Source organism: Bombus huntii, chromosome 15, assembly GCF_024542735.1.
Source record: "Bombus huntii isolate Logan2020A chromosome 15, iyBomHunt1.1, whole genome shotgun sequence".
Lineage (NCBI taxonomy): Eukaryota > Metazoa > Arthropoda > Insecta > Hymenoptera > Apidae > Bombus > Bombus huntii.
In genome coordinates, this window is record NC_066252.1 from 6093851 (window position 1) to 6108103 (window position 14253).

Here is a 14253-nt window from a genome sequence, read left to right on the forward strand (position 1 = left end):
AGAATCAAAACAAATATAAATAGATAACCTTTAGTACAATGTCATTAGTGTATCAAATAAATAGAACAGTTTCATACTCGTTCGGTAGATCAACGAAAGCAGTTTAAAAATTCGTGATCCATATCGTGCAAATCAACTTCTCAAAAAAGTCTGCGTGAACTTACTTTCAAAATGTTGATACCTTCTTGACTAATCATTCATGAGCCCTTGGACTCGCATAAACATCAAACAGCAGTTTAAGAGGAAACCACAATGACAAAGAGGAAAGCTTACAAACAATCTCGACGTAAGCAATATCTTCATCAATCCCAGGAAAGTTTATTACAAAAATCAGATACCTCTGACGAGGTCGATTGCGTGCAACACAAATGTACTCCATTCAAGAAAAGGTCGAGGTCCACTGAACGACTTTTGCATCAGAGATCCCCAGAATCTGTGCTCTTCGAATCCGATCAACCTGATTTGTCATGCTATGACGATTTAAGTCTAGAAATCGTGCCCACATTTCGTGAAATAGAATTAGATCTAAATAAATTAGACAAAAATGAGAAAGAAAAAAAAGTTGAACAAAAGGGACCAGAACTGATCGAAATAAAACAGGTAAAAAATTTATTTAAGCAGAATATCGACAAGTCTACAGAGAAATGCTTTCCATTGGACAAAACTTTGTCAATGAACGATGAAATAAAATTAGAAATGAATGACTGCCAGTCTCTGCAGGAGGAAAAATCTTTTTCAAGGACTAGGCTCGACGTTTATAGTTGCAATAACCAACTTTGTTCCTCGAAATCGGCTTACAATTTTCCTTGCGACTATACATCAGAACTAATACCGCAATTTGCTAACTTTAATTCAGAATCAGAACCTCAAAATGGATACCACAATTTTTTTGATGAATTTCAAACTACAATCTCTGCTTGCGAGTCTGTGGGTCGATATGAAGAAAAATGGGACGGACGGGATCGAGATACGAGATATGAAATAGTAAATGAGAAGAATTCGCAGAATTCGGCTGGAAAAAAATTTATTAGTAATTGGAACGAGTGTAGACGAATTCTTTCCAATTTACGGCACTTGAATAGTTTGAAGGTTCGAACGGCGAATCAAGAATTTTTTGGGAATCTTTTACCAAAATATAAGAAATGTGACGAAACAAGATTACTGCAGATGAGCCCATTTTCTTATAATACACCATCTTCGGAAGAAAATTCAAACGAACGAACGAATAAGCGTCCTTTTGTAGATGAAACTGACAAGATCGATAATAAAGTCGATGACATACGAGATTATAGGGAAGTAGAGAGTAATACGAGAGTTAGAGCTCATTCGTATACTCCGTGCAGTGGCTTTCCACCACCTGCCAAAAGATGTCGAACCACGCTGAAATTTGACGATGAAGAAGATATGGAGAGGTTAGAAAAACCTGTTGCTACTAACACGGTTACTAATTTATTACCAATGGAGAAAAAAAATGTTCAGAAACATCTTTGTGCTAAACCGACGATAACGAAGACGCCTTGGAGCGCTGACAGCTCTGAATCTCCCACCACTTTAATTTTGGATCTTCCGGCTGTGCCTAATTCTAATGGATGCAACAAATGTCTCAAAGATGTAATTTTTTTTATCACTGAATTACGAATTTTTATGATTTATGGAAAATTTAAAAATTCACGATACTGTATATATGCAAAATATGCAAAATATGCAAATATGCAAAATATGCAAAATATGCAAACTATGCAATACTATATCTAAGCTGTAAATATGCAAAAATATTTACAGCTTAGATATAGTAGGTATTTAGCAGTTGAAACAAATCTCTGACGAAGTTTTTTATTTTTATTTTCAACTTATGTTCATAAAAATATGAATTTGCATAAATATTCGTAACCTATTCATTACGTTGTTTTTTAAATTTCTTAAATTCCAATAGGTAGATATTTATGAATTGTTTATACATGAAAATGATAAAAAATATGATTGTAATGTAATCATTTGCAGCCCACATGCGCCAGCTTCCATGGAAACAAAAAGTTTCAAAGATTTCGTTCAGCCAAGAAACCCATCGCTAAAATCGTTCTGTTCTGCGTCTGGATGATAAAAAGAATAACGGCTGTGTTGAAAGAGGCAAGTGTGCTTACGTAATAAGCAATCTATATCTATCATCTGGTTAACAATTATTTCAGAGTTACGAAAACTTCAAAGCCGCTACAACATCAACATCGACGAGGCGGCAAATGGAGGAGCTCAGTCAAATCATGATAAAGTTACGCTCGGAGAACGAGCAGATGATCAACACATTCCTGGACAAAGTTACTCGTTTGTCTGACCAAATTACCCAGGTACATTATCCACTATTATTACGACAACTATTTATAACTCAAATCTATCTCGATACAAAAAAATGTTATCGAGCAAAATGTTTTAAGAATACAAAAGGCTTTAAGAATACAAAATAGAGTATACAGTATCATAGCGGTGAGAAACGTTTATACGTTCCTCCTTAAAACGAAAAATTGAAAAGAGTATAAATAGCTACCCTTCATTTGCAATTCTCCGCATTCTACGACAGCCGCGTATTAAATCAGCCTTATTAGCATATCTTTTTATCGTAGGTGCGTGCAAGCAACGTAAGTGTCATCGGTGCTTTAACCGCAGAGGTTAGCGGCATGCAAGACATCATCAAGAAGTTGGCCAGTGGTAACGAAACTTTGATACAGGAACTACAAAGATTGCAGCAAGCGTTGGAAGATACGCGAACAAAATCTCCAAAGAAATCTCCGTCGCCTCCACCACCGATACCATCAGTTTCACTATCATCTACCCCGTTTGCTGTTTTTCCTCCACCTCCTCCACCTCCCCCACCTCCCCCGCCACCTCCAGCACCTCCTTTGCCATTTCTGCCTCCACCAGCTCCTGCACTTCCGCCAGCACAGCTGCCGGCGCAGCCGATTACACCGATCACCCCGAACAACGGCAGAAGCGTCAGGATGCCCTCGAGAAAGTGCTCAACACCGCTGTTTAATAGGCCAGCTATAACCGTCGAGGATTTGCTGAAGGTGACCCTAAAAAAAGCACCGCAGAACGTTAAGGTAAATCCGAGGATTGTTACACGCCGCTCCGTTAATTGGAGTATATGAACAAGTGGTGTGGAGAACTCTGTCTTTTCGAAGCTAGACCTTGCTATAGTTCGGAGGATTAGTCGGCTTTCAGTTAGAAAAGTCGCTTAAGTTGTCCTGACAGAATTACCGTTCTTTATCTTTCGCGAATTGGGTTTTACGTATTTGATCGTAGATTATTGTTGGTTAATATCCGAGAAAAGTTGCGCTCAGTAGCGGATAAAAGAAAAATTAAATATAAATGATGCAAAAAATACCATAACTGTATAAAAGAGAATTGTATTTTAGAGTAGCGAATATATGTTCGCTTGGATGTTCGTTGAAGTATTTTAAATACTCCGGTAGATCTAACCACTCGTTAAAGCGGCACAATTTTCAGTCTAGTTAATTGTTTCTCGACCCTCGTTGCTATTCGACCGGACACTCGAGGGGTTATTTAAAAATCCCAAGGTGATCTTTACATGTTTGAAAAATAAAACGCGGATTTTCTCGAGAGATCTCCACGCAATTATACATCCCCCAGATATTGCAAGAAACTAATTATGCAAAAATGATACAAAATACATTTATCAAAAACTTAGAATATACGAAGGATAAATTTTAATTTTAGGAGAACAGAAGAAACACAATACCAGGACCAAAGGGGCCAGTGGTTTCCTTGGACATGCTACGTAGCGTAAAATTAAAATCTGCCAGGCGCAGAACGAGCGATCAGATGTCAAGATCGCCGAGGAGCGGACGAATAATTAAAACGCGAACAGCACCGAGCCTCAGCTTGTCTCCGATCATGAAGGGCACAGATAACTCGTTGAGTAGAATTCTGAAGCAGGTGGATATTAATAAACGACCACGACGTCTGTTGACGAACTCGTCGAGTTTTCGCGAGAACATTATCGGAAAAGATAATCAGTCGCAGAAAGTGGAAGCCAGTGGTTCGCGATCGATGATTGTGTAAGCGCGTTATAGTTGATAATCGTGGATTAAAGGAATCTCACGCGGTCAATGCAAGAGATATGTATACAATATTAGGAAATTAAATTATTCCGTGATTAAGTAATCGATATACAACAGATTGGGTCACCTAATATATAAAGAATATGTTTGTTTGTGATATCAGAGGATTTAATGTATGCCGAGTGTTCTCTTATAGCATCGTAACTTCACAAAAATGTAGAACATAAGACGATGGTATTTTACAGCGTGTAATTAAGATAGTTGTATTCCACACCCTGTAATAATGCCTGTCTCTAATTGCTATCAGTATTGGATTCGTTTATATATATATATGTATATTTTTTTTTATGTATTAAATTATGATTCTGTGACGTTCATTAGAATTGTTATTGAAGATCCTGGTTTCAGGTGACTCCCTCTGAACCGATGACACATGACGCGATACAGACAATATTTTATATATTTAATTATAATTTTTAACAGTGACGCGTATGTTGATATTTAGTAATATATATTAATAAAGATCCGAAGAAACGATTAGAGAGTTGTAATTACTTTATTTGTAGCTTTCACGTGTGTGTGTGGTTTTACAGAAAAAGGTCGTATCCGGTGTAATCGCATTGATTGTAATAATAGTTAGTAGTAGTAATAGTACAGAGCGTGAGAACGCATACGAATCCGAAAAAAGAAACGACAGATTTAGTTCTCCTCCAAATGACGATAAATTTCGATATCCAGGTCTAATTATTCGCTCTCGTGAACTGGGTTAGCGACAAGATGGAATGATCCGAAGATAATTATAAGAAGAAATAGAAAGAGATACACAACTAATGTTTAGAATACAGAGATAAGAGCAAATATATTACATCTAGAAAGATGGAACAATAGATGTGTAATGTGGTATGTGTTATTTCCTTTTTACCGTCTTTCTCTTCCGTGTTTTTTCTTTTTTTATAAAAATTGACTAAGCACGCACAACGATAATGAATAAAGGATAAAAGCGGTCTCAATCGATACACCGATCATCTATTATTCGTCCCTAATAATCCTACAGTGAAATTCAGGTGGTATCAATGCCTACCTACGATTTTATTTTATTTTAGCCGAGAACACTACATTTACGTTTTTTGTTTTTTTATTAATTTCATTATGAATCACACGCTACATCGTCGACGATAATAATAATGTTATCGCGTTTGGCTACTCATCTTGTTTTTAATCCATCGTGTAAGCAAGTAATTGGATGAGGTATCTCACAGTTTATCGTCGTTTGGAATTCAATTTATGCCACATTCAACTGCCACTGACAAGTTTTCTTTACTGTACCTTAAAATTTTGCTTTTTCTTTTTTTTTCTTTTTCAAAGATTTATCGCTCGTACGCGTGGTATGTTATGCACGTATTACGTATATTTTACGTAAACTATATATATATATAATATATATTATATGCAATTCTTATCCAATGATTCCGATATTTTCTTTGCTCCTCCACTGTTCTTTATTCTTCCCTTCTTACGGTTCCATTACCTTTCATGGCGTGTTTCTCACACGATTATCAAAATTACTTTCGGGATGGTGATTTCTTTTTTGCTTTTTATTCCACGATACGCTCTAAACTGTTCGTTTCTCTCCACATTATCGCTTGAACGATTCGCGTCGATTAAATTCTTGTTCTTTTTTTTTTTCTTTCAATACCTTAATTTTATGATCTTAAGATTACTCGCATATACTTACTTACGGTGCCGTTGATATTACTTTGAGTTATTCTTTGTAACGTTACTTTATAACATGATTATCAATTTGTATCGTGTTATTAATACCTAAATACAGGGGCACGATGTACACCAAAAAATTTCTAGGCAGAGTTCTCGATTTTTCATTTTTCATTTAGCGCGTTCCCTTCGGCTTCTGTTTCTCTCTTCAGGTATACACCTCGCTTTTTTGCTGCACGCTTACACGAACGTCATCGACATTTTCTCGATCGCGAGAGAAAACTGCACGAATTGAAGGTTTTTTTCTACATGTAACACAGTGACGGTCAGAAACATATTTGTTACGACTGAGATATGCAAGCACGCAACTTTGCACATGTAACTTCTTTGCATGTTTGAATCATCAAGCAAGACGTTACTATTCTTGAACACAGAAACATTGCACTTAAAGGATCGTTTTACAACGCTGACATAACAAATTTTCGACCGACACTATTTACCTTGACAAACAAATAATTCTACTGTTGTATCGCTAAGCTTACCTCGATTAAGATGCGCAAACAAATTCTTCGCGTAAAGACTAATGAAGTCCGTCTAACGTTTTATCATTGGAATGTTTCCCGGCTGTTTTTTTAATATATATATTTCTTTTTCTCGTAAGCGAAAATCGACGGAATGGTTCATCGATAAAAAGGTGAATGGACGCACGGCTAAGATCAACTAAGATACAGTGGAATCGAGGACAGTGATAATAGCAAAAGTGAGCGCGGGTGAAGAACGAGTCGGGATACAATCGTTTATTCTGTAATTCGTTATACCACAGTGATCGTTATAGTTTACAGAGGGGGGCGTATGAAAAAGTACAACCACAATTACAGACTAGCTAGATAGCTACTTGTTTCCTGCTATTTCCTGTCTGTGAAACGTAATTTGCCCATTCTTTCTCTTCTTCGTGTTAAAAATTCATTTACCGTGATTTCTTTGTTTTCAACCCTCCTCTCGACGACCAGAGTGCTCTTTCGTCGTGATGGAGTACGACTGATCGGAGTATGAAAGAGCACGTCGAGAATAGTGTACATTTTGTTTCTCACTCACAATTAAAAGAATTTGTTGTTCTCGATTTTAACATGAAATTTGATTCTGCGAAAGCCAGACTTAAGACAGACTGATGTTATTGCATTTTGTTAAGTACGTCGCTTTCGCGGTAAGCGCATGTTCTTAAATCATATTTAAAAGTGACTACACGAGAGAACCCATGCTCGAAATCTATATGGTGTATGAAATTACTTGGTTTGCAAACCGGGACACTTCGTCGGAAGTACATTCATAATATCTTATACAGAAAGCAGAGATGAAGGCGCGTGGTTCTATTTTGACTGTTTTCTTAGCCAACACATCGATCAACCACGTATCTCCAACTCTGGAGGAGACGCGTTTATCCCTTAGATAAACAGATGATTTACACTCGATTTACACGCATACATTAATAATAACGTTATTTATTATAGTATGCGAGAGTAATGATGCGCGCAGTAAAAAAGCGGGGAAGAGGACGAGGAGGAGATTGGGGATGGGTGAAAACAAACGAACACAATATGCACTTAGATCGACGTCGAGCCATTAACATGTTTCGTTATTGGTGAAACGTTATGGGTGGGGGATAATGCTATTCGTTCTCACTCACTGAAACCAACAAAAAATGAGAGTTTATTCCGACTGGGTTAGCGCATATTCTTCTCTCTTTTTGTTTCTTTCATTTCGTGTTCTTCTTCTTTGTTGTTTTGTTTAATTAATATGGATGAATATATGCGCATAACGTCAGTCGGCGCCAACTCAACATTCTCGACATCGTCCACTGAAAAAGACAGCATTTTTGTTTTCTTCTCAATACGTAAAGAAGGCAAAGAATAGTGCCACTCTAAATGCTCTTGCAGTCTCCCTATTTACCGCAGAGTGTACGTCCTTTTTTACGTTGTTACTTTTCTGCGCGCTCCTTAATTCAATGTGTGTATGTTATTTCGAATGATTTTTTTTCTTTTTTGTTTGTATTTTTTTTGGAGTAACCGTACGTGCGTGCTTAGGGTCACGCAATGGCTAAACATCTCCCCTTCCCACCCCGAACTGCCACCTGCTGAATTGTTTTCTTTTGCTTACAAGTTATTAAGAGTTTTTTGCTTTCTTGTGTTTTTTCAGTTTTATATGCGCAAGATAACACTCACTACAGTTAGAGTTACGATACGTCCTGATCTTCCACATCTTGCAACTGCTCCTTCTGTTCGCCCTCCCCTGCGCAACACAAGAAGAAAATTCGTTAATAAACACATTCCACTTCAATCACGATAAAATATTGGTTGTATAACCCAGTAGGGTAGGGTCGGCTCAACTACTAATCAAAAACTGGGTGTGAGTTATTTTGACCCTAATCTGCTAATTGTAGGATCTAAATGGTTAAGGAGAAAGAAGGAGAAGGATCGATCGGATTGCTCACCAGGTGACTTTATAATGCAAGGGCGTATTGGACGGGATATGCCTGAATTCAAACGTTGGTGGAAACAGCCGCAGCCTCGTTTTCGCGATCAGCCTCGAACTCTAAATCACAGACTAATCATTCTAATACCCCATCACCCATACACATATGATTTCAATAATTAAATTAAATGCCATAATACAGTCATTTGCGATCAATGGATTAGTAACGTAATACAAAATTTGGAGCTTCTAAAGAAGCTTTACCATCCCAATATCATCTTTTCTTCAAGCGTCGAAGCTTTCAATCGCATTACTTTTATATCATTCTGCATAAAATATAAATTTTATCATGAAATAAATCAACCTACTCTTCCTACACGAGTCTGTTGTTTTATGAAAAATCTAATATAACGAGAAGATTTTATCGCGCTGCTGCAATACATATTATTGATCGTGCGACGTCGCTTCTACAGTCTGGTGTAGTGGTAGTGAACATTTTAAACGCAACGAGCGGTTTTTTTCACGAAAAGATATACTAACCGTCTCCTTGCATATCCGACGTCCAGAGAGTAAGATTGTCCCTGAGAAGCTGCATGATGAGGGTAGAATCTTTGTAACTCTCCTCGGACAACGTGTCTAGTTCCGCGATCGCGTCGTCAAAGGCAGCTTTCGCGAGACGACACGCTCTGTCGGGACTATTGAGGATCTCATAATAGAACACGGAGAAGTTGAGCGCCAATCCTAAGCGGATGGGATGAGTCGGTGGAAGGTCGGTCATAGCGGTGTCGCTCGCCGCTTTGTAAGCGACCAGAGAGTTCTCTGCCGCTTCCTTCCTGTCGTTGCCGACGGCGAACTCAGCAAGGTAACGGTGATAATCGCCCTTCCTACAAAAACAAAAGAGTGGAAATTTGAACCTGGTCAACTTTTATTATAAAAAAATTAAAAATTAGATATCAAGACGACAGTAGATGCACATTTTCTATCTTTTTATACAAGTTTTGTACAAAAAGAATTTTGAAACAATTCAGTTATGTTGTCAATTAATTCTATTTTATCAAAATTATATCTTTATATGGTCTTGCAGGTACGCGTGGGATTTTTCATTTACTTCAAAATTTCCAAAATAGTGTTTGTCTTAATAATTATACCTTTCGCTTCTAAAAAATATTGCCAACTTATCAGCTATTTTTAACAGATTTACGTCTTTGAATAGACAATAGCTTGTTTCCATCTTCAGTTGTATCATATTAAAATCCTCCAGTTCAATTCTAAAGTTATATTAAAATTAGAAAATCAACAAATTACTTATTACATTTAGCTCCTGTGGTTTCCGTGTGTGTGTGTGTGTGTGTGTGTGTGTGTGTGTGTGTGTGTGTGTGTGTGTGTGTGTGTGTGTGTGTGTGTGTGTGTGTGTGTGTGTGTGTGTGTGTGTGTGTGTGTGTGTGTGTGTGTGTGTGTGTGTGTGTGTGTGTGTGTGTGTGTGTGTGTGTGTGTGTGTGTGTATATATATATATATATATATATATATATATATATATATATATATATATATATATATATATATATATATATATCGTGCTAATCTTCAGTTATAATCTGTTACTAGAATACATAGAGCATAATTTCTTAAAAGATTATGATCTCGTAAAAATGTCTCAGCCTTGTTAAGAATTTCCTTCGTTAGTTTCTTTCATTCATGCCCGGCATATTTTATACAACATACATGTATGTTATTAATATTCATTGTAACATTAAGTTTAATGAGCTGCGGCGTAGATGTTCGTAAAAGTACTGATTATTTGTAATTAAATCGTGCGAATCACGCACAATACATACGGATGGTGAAATCGACGAGCTAATTTCAAATATTAGATAAAAGATTTCCAAGAGACTACTGTACACAAATATTCTTTACTGTTAATACAGTAAAATCAAATCTCTAGCTTATTCATAAGCCATAGTCGTTAAATAACGAGTATCGTACCGTCATTTAATTATCGAAACAGTAGCTGAAAGTTTTAGAAAATAATATACCTCAAAAATCAGTGACCGAAACGGAAAGTTCTTCCGTGTTGCTTGTTACTTCTTAATTTAAACTGCCTCGCTCTCCAGAATCTTGAATGCTATCTTAAAAAACTAACTCTCTTTTTGACTTTACAATATAACTCCAACGATTTCACAATCGATGACATTCAACATACAAATTAATTCGAATGTTCTGGTCAATACTCCTTTGGCCTTAATTCAATTTGATACATATATTAGGTCGTCCGAAAAGTTTCTTTCGTTTTATAAGGAAATAATGGATGCGTAACATTTTTCGTTTTATATTATTTTATCGAATTACGTATGATTCATTTTGTTCTATCAAAATAAAGATCACAACGTTCGACAAATTAGGTTTCATGTTTGTATAAAGATGCATCGTTGTAAAAGACGTGTCTGTAAAAGAAAGACGCTTTTCGAACAACCTAACATATATATAGTAATTGTTTCGTAATAGCACGTGTAACATACCTCTAATTATATAATTAAAACACGAGGAACTTTAAATTTTTCAATATATGTCTCTTGAAAACTAAGAAAATGTTAGATAGAACATTCTTGTAAGAATACAAAGCAAAAATGGAATCCCCGGTTTAAAGTCAGCAGTTTTCTTACATTTTGTAATAGAAGACTTTCGACTCTCCAGTAGACGCACATGGGAGCAGATGTTTGTCCAAAACTCCGAGGATATCAGCGCAGATGTCTTTCAGTTCTTTTTCGACCTGAGATCGGTACTGGCGGATCATCTCCAGCTTTCTCTCGGCGCCTTTGTTCTCCTCCTTTTGTTCAATGCTAGATATTATTCTCCAAGACGCCCTTCTCGCACCGATCACATTTTTGTAGGCGACAGAAAGGAGATTCCTCTCCTCGACGGTCAGCTCCACGTCCAGCGAGGCAACCTTCTTCATCGCCTCGACCATTTCTGCAAAATCACGCCGGCGTCGCCGTCGACGAAAGTGTCGTTAAATTGAAATTTTTAAAATTTCTAAGGAATAAAGGGCAAGCAACAGTAATAAATATAAAAAATGAGAAAGAATTGTAGATAAGATAAGAAATTAATATAGATAAGATAAACATCTTTTTTAAACTAATATTTTACAAATAGATTTCAAAAGATATTTTTTCAAATAATAATGTTTTGTTGAAGTGATGAAAATTAAGATGAAAGAATGTATGTTCGATGTTTTGATAAAGGTATCGAACTTACCGAGGTACGCTACATGCAATCATGGGAAATTAATGAATCGGAAATGATTTATTGATTATTAATAAGTGGTTACCCTGTGTGTAAATATATTATTAGTTTCATCTGAGATATTAGAGAGGCTCTGCGCGAGAAAGAGGATAAAGTGGCGCACAAGCATATATTAACCTGCTGCCCCTTGAACTTTGCAAGGAAGTTGGTTAGCATTATGTATTTATTATCTATAGATACATAATGTTCGAGAATAATGATATCGATCTGGGTACACGTACTTTTGTCTGCGTCTCATTATTCACATCACTTGCAGAAAATAAGTCTGATTAACGATACGTTTACATTGTCATCTATCATTTGAAAAGTGGACATCAACTTTGATACGTCAATGCGTTGTTGCATCTTATATTCAAGCGACATTAAAATCTGTGGTTCCGCGATAGGATCGATAGCTGGTTGTAAAAGTTATTACGGGAGCGTGCAATAAGCGGAGAACTGATTAAAGACGATGATGGACACGGGCTCCTACTTCCGGAATACAAAATACAATTCAAAATCTCTCAAATTCTTTACGATAACTCTATTCATAAAAAAAAAAGAAAAGAAACGGATGCCCTTAGAATAATCAATTATTATCATTGAAGTAACATAATTCATCGACCATTAAATGTATAAATATTTGAATTACAGAGAAGATTAATCTATATCCTCTCTTTATTATCGGCCGGCTAAGATCAACAGAGGTTTCATGATGACATTTATGAGAAGAGATCAGGCTCAAGTTCATGATGGTTCCGGACGGCAAGAATTACTGTGAACATGGTATACCCGGTGACGGAGGTGTACAGAAACGTAGGATAGCTAGTACAGATCAATACTTTCCTTCTGCTATGGCCCCTCTTTTCCCCCACTCTGCCCGCATATCTCACCCCTTCCCGTTCTCACCCTCCACTCGTAATCTCGCCCGTCGTCCTTTCCTCTCCCTTCTCTATCCCCCTCCGATGTCTTGCTCTCGCTCAACCCTCAAATTTGCCCACCGCCCTTCCTTCTCCTCATCCCGGGAGAATCGCAATAGCTCCGCTCCCTTCTACCCTGTCATTCTTCACGCTTAGCGGCCGTTTCAACCAGGGATCTTCTACATGCCAGTATTTCTACCCTTTAATATGCCTGTCTCGATTAACGTGCTCACGCGGTGACGAAAACAGCGAAATTATGAAAAGCAGCTTCACAGAATAAATGAAAACGCTATTCCCTTTGTCCGCGTCGTTAACTCGTTCCTTTCTTCATTTTCAACCTTAAAAAGGTGTAACATGGTTTCTAGTAATTTTTAGTTTACTAAAGTAGAATATATATAGGATGAGTTTAGGTATGAGATTGCTAGAATATGTATCTATGAAGAATTTATTGGAAGGATTTTCTTTAGTTATCGAAAAAAAATGTTACAATTCACTAGCAGACACATTCGGATACGTTTGTTCTTAAAATGAAATTAGTTTACAAGAAATATGAGAAACCAAATGGTTGCAAGAAATTTATATGTAGATACATTGTACTTCCGCAAAATGTCAAACGCGTGTGCTTGATTTGCAGGCTCGATAACATCCCACGAGACAAAGCGGTATTTAGTAAAATACATCTAGGGAGAAATGCAAAACGAGAGAGATTCGTAAAACGAAGAGATTTGACGGTTCCCCCTACTACCGCAACGAGTGACCCCACTACGAGTTGCTTTCGCCAGAAGCGATGTAAAAATTTCTACAATCGAAATTATTACCTTACTGCGTAGATACTACGTAATAAGAAATGATACACGAGAAAATTAAATATAGAGGAAAAGCTACGAGGCTACAATTTTCTGAAGGTGTTATCGTCGATTCCATAGATCGGTCGGTCGATCGACTAAATGATTTCTCTCGGCTTTCAAGGCCAAATGCCACGAGCAGAGCACGCGTTACTACGTGTCTAAGGAGTAACCCGGCAGCGATTGGTAAGTATCGTGCCGTGTCTATGCGTCATACACGTCGGTGAAGGACCGACTTGTCTCGTTATCTTGCGAGGGACCCCGTAAAGTAATGAACACAGCACGCCTAGCAACGCTGTCTCGGCGTTAGCTAACTTGTTTCGACGAAACCAATATAACCCAAAAACGACGAAACTTTTTTCATGCCTTCTTGCCCGATCCTTCGAAAGAGCTCTGGATAACTTGAGTATCTTGACAGATTTTAACAAGCCTCAAACTCAGTGACAGAGAATCTAAGAACAAACCTACCCTTTAATAAAAAAAAAACACCGGTTACGAACCGGCAACTTGGCCAACACCGTGTATGGATTAGTCATATTTGACGTTTCACAGGTTTTTGACAGATCCAATGAGACATGATCCCAGTTCGAGGTTCTCGATTCTCAGAAGAGGATCGTTACATATCCGATGAAATCGTACGGCAGGCACGTCACGAGGGCGGTGCTACCTCCTTTCTCTTTGTGGCAGTGCTTTGTGGTCGATTTCGTGGATTTCATTTTGGCGCAGGCCGGGTCCTTTTCCCGGAAAATATGTACTCACCGTCGTAGCGTTCCGCTTGCTCAGCCAATTTCGCTTTATAAACGTTGTCCTCCCGTTCCGACATCTTGGATGCTTGTGGATTTCACGGGTAGACGAAAGGTTTCAGGGAAATCGCACCAAATACTCGTTTCACCGAAATACGTACACCTCGTCGTACAGCCACTCGCAAGCTCACTGACCAAGATGGCGGCGCC

At 37.6% G+C, this 14253-nt stretch overlaps 2 protein-coding genes across 2 annotated transcripts; one reads left to right on the forward strand and one right to left on the reverse strand.

Annotated features, from left to right (window-relative positions):
- Window positions 1-22: 22 nt before the first annotated feature.
- On the forward strand, window positions 23-5494 carry LOC126873901 (uncharacterized). The gene is made up of 5 exons (XM_050635243.1): window positions 23-1611; window positions 2002-2127; window positions 2187-2342; window positions 2616-3092; window positions 3730-5494. The coding sequence occupies exons 1-5, from the start codon at window positions 253-255 to the stop codon at window positions 4072-4074; spliced, it is 2463 nt and encodes an 820-aa protein (XP_050491200.1). The 5' UTR covers window positions 23-252; the 3' UTR covers window positions 4075-5494.
- On the reverse strand, window positions 5413-14210 carry LOC126873909 (14-3-3 protein epsilon). Its single transcript, XM_050635268.1, has 4 exons — window positions 14060-14210; window positions 10917-11223; window positions 8796-9139; window positions 5413-8072 (listed from the first exon to the last, which is right to left on the reverse strand). Exons 1-4 carry the CDS (start codon window positions 14121-14123, stop codon window positions 8017-8019), a joined length of 771 nt encoding a protein of 256 aa, XP_050491225.1. The 5' UTR covers window positions 14124-14210; the 3' UTR covers window positions 5413-8016.
- Window positions 14211-14253: the final 43 nt, after the last annotated feature.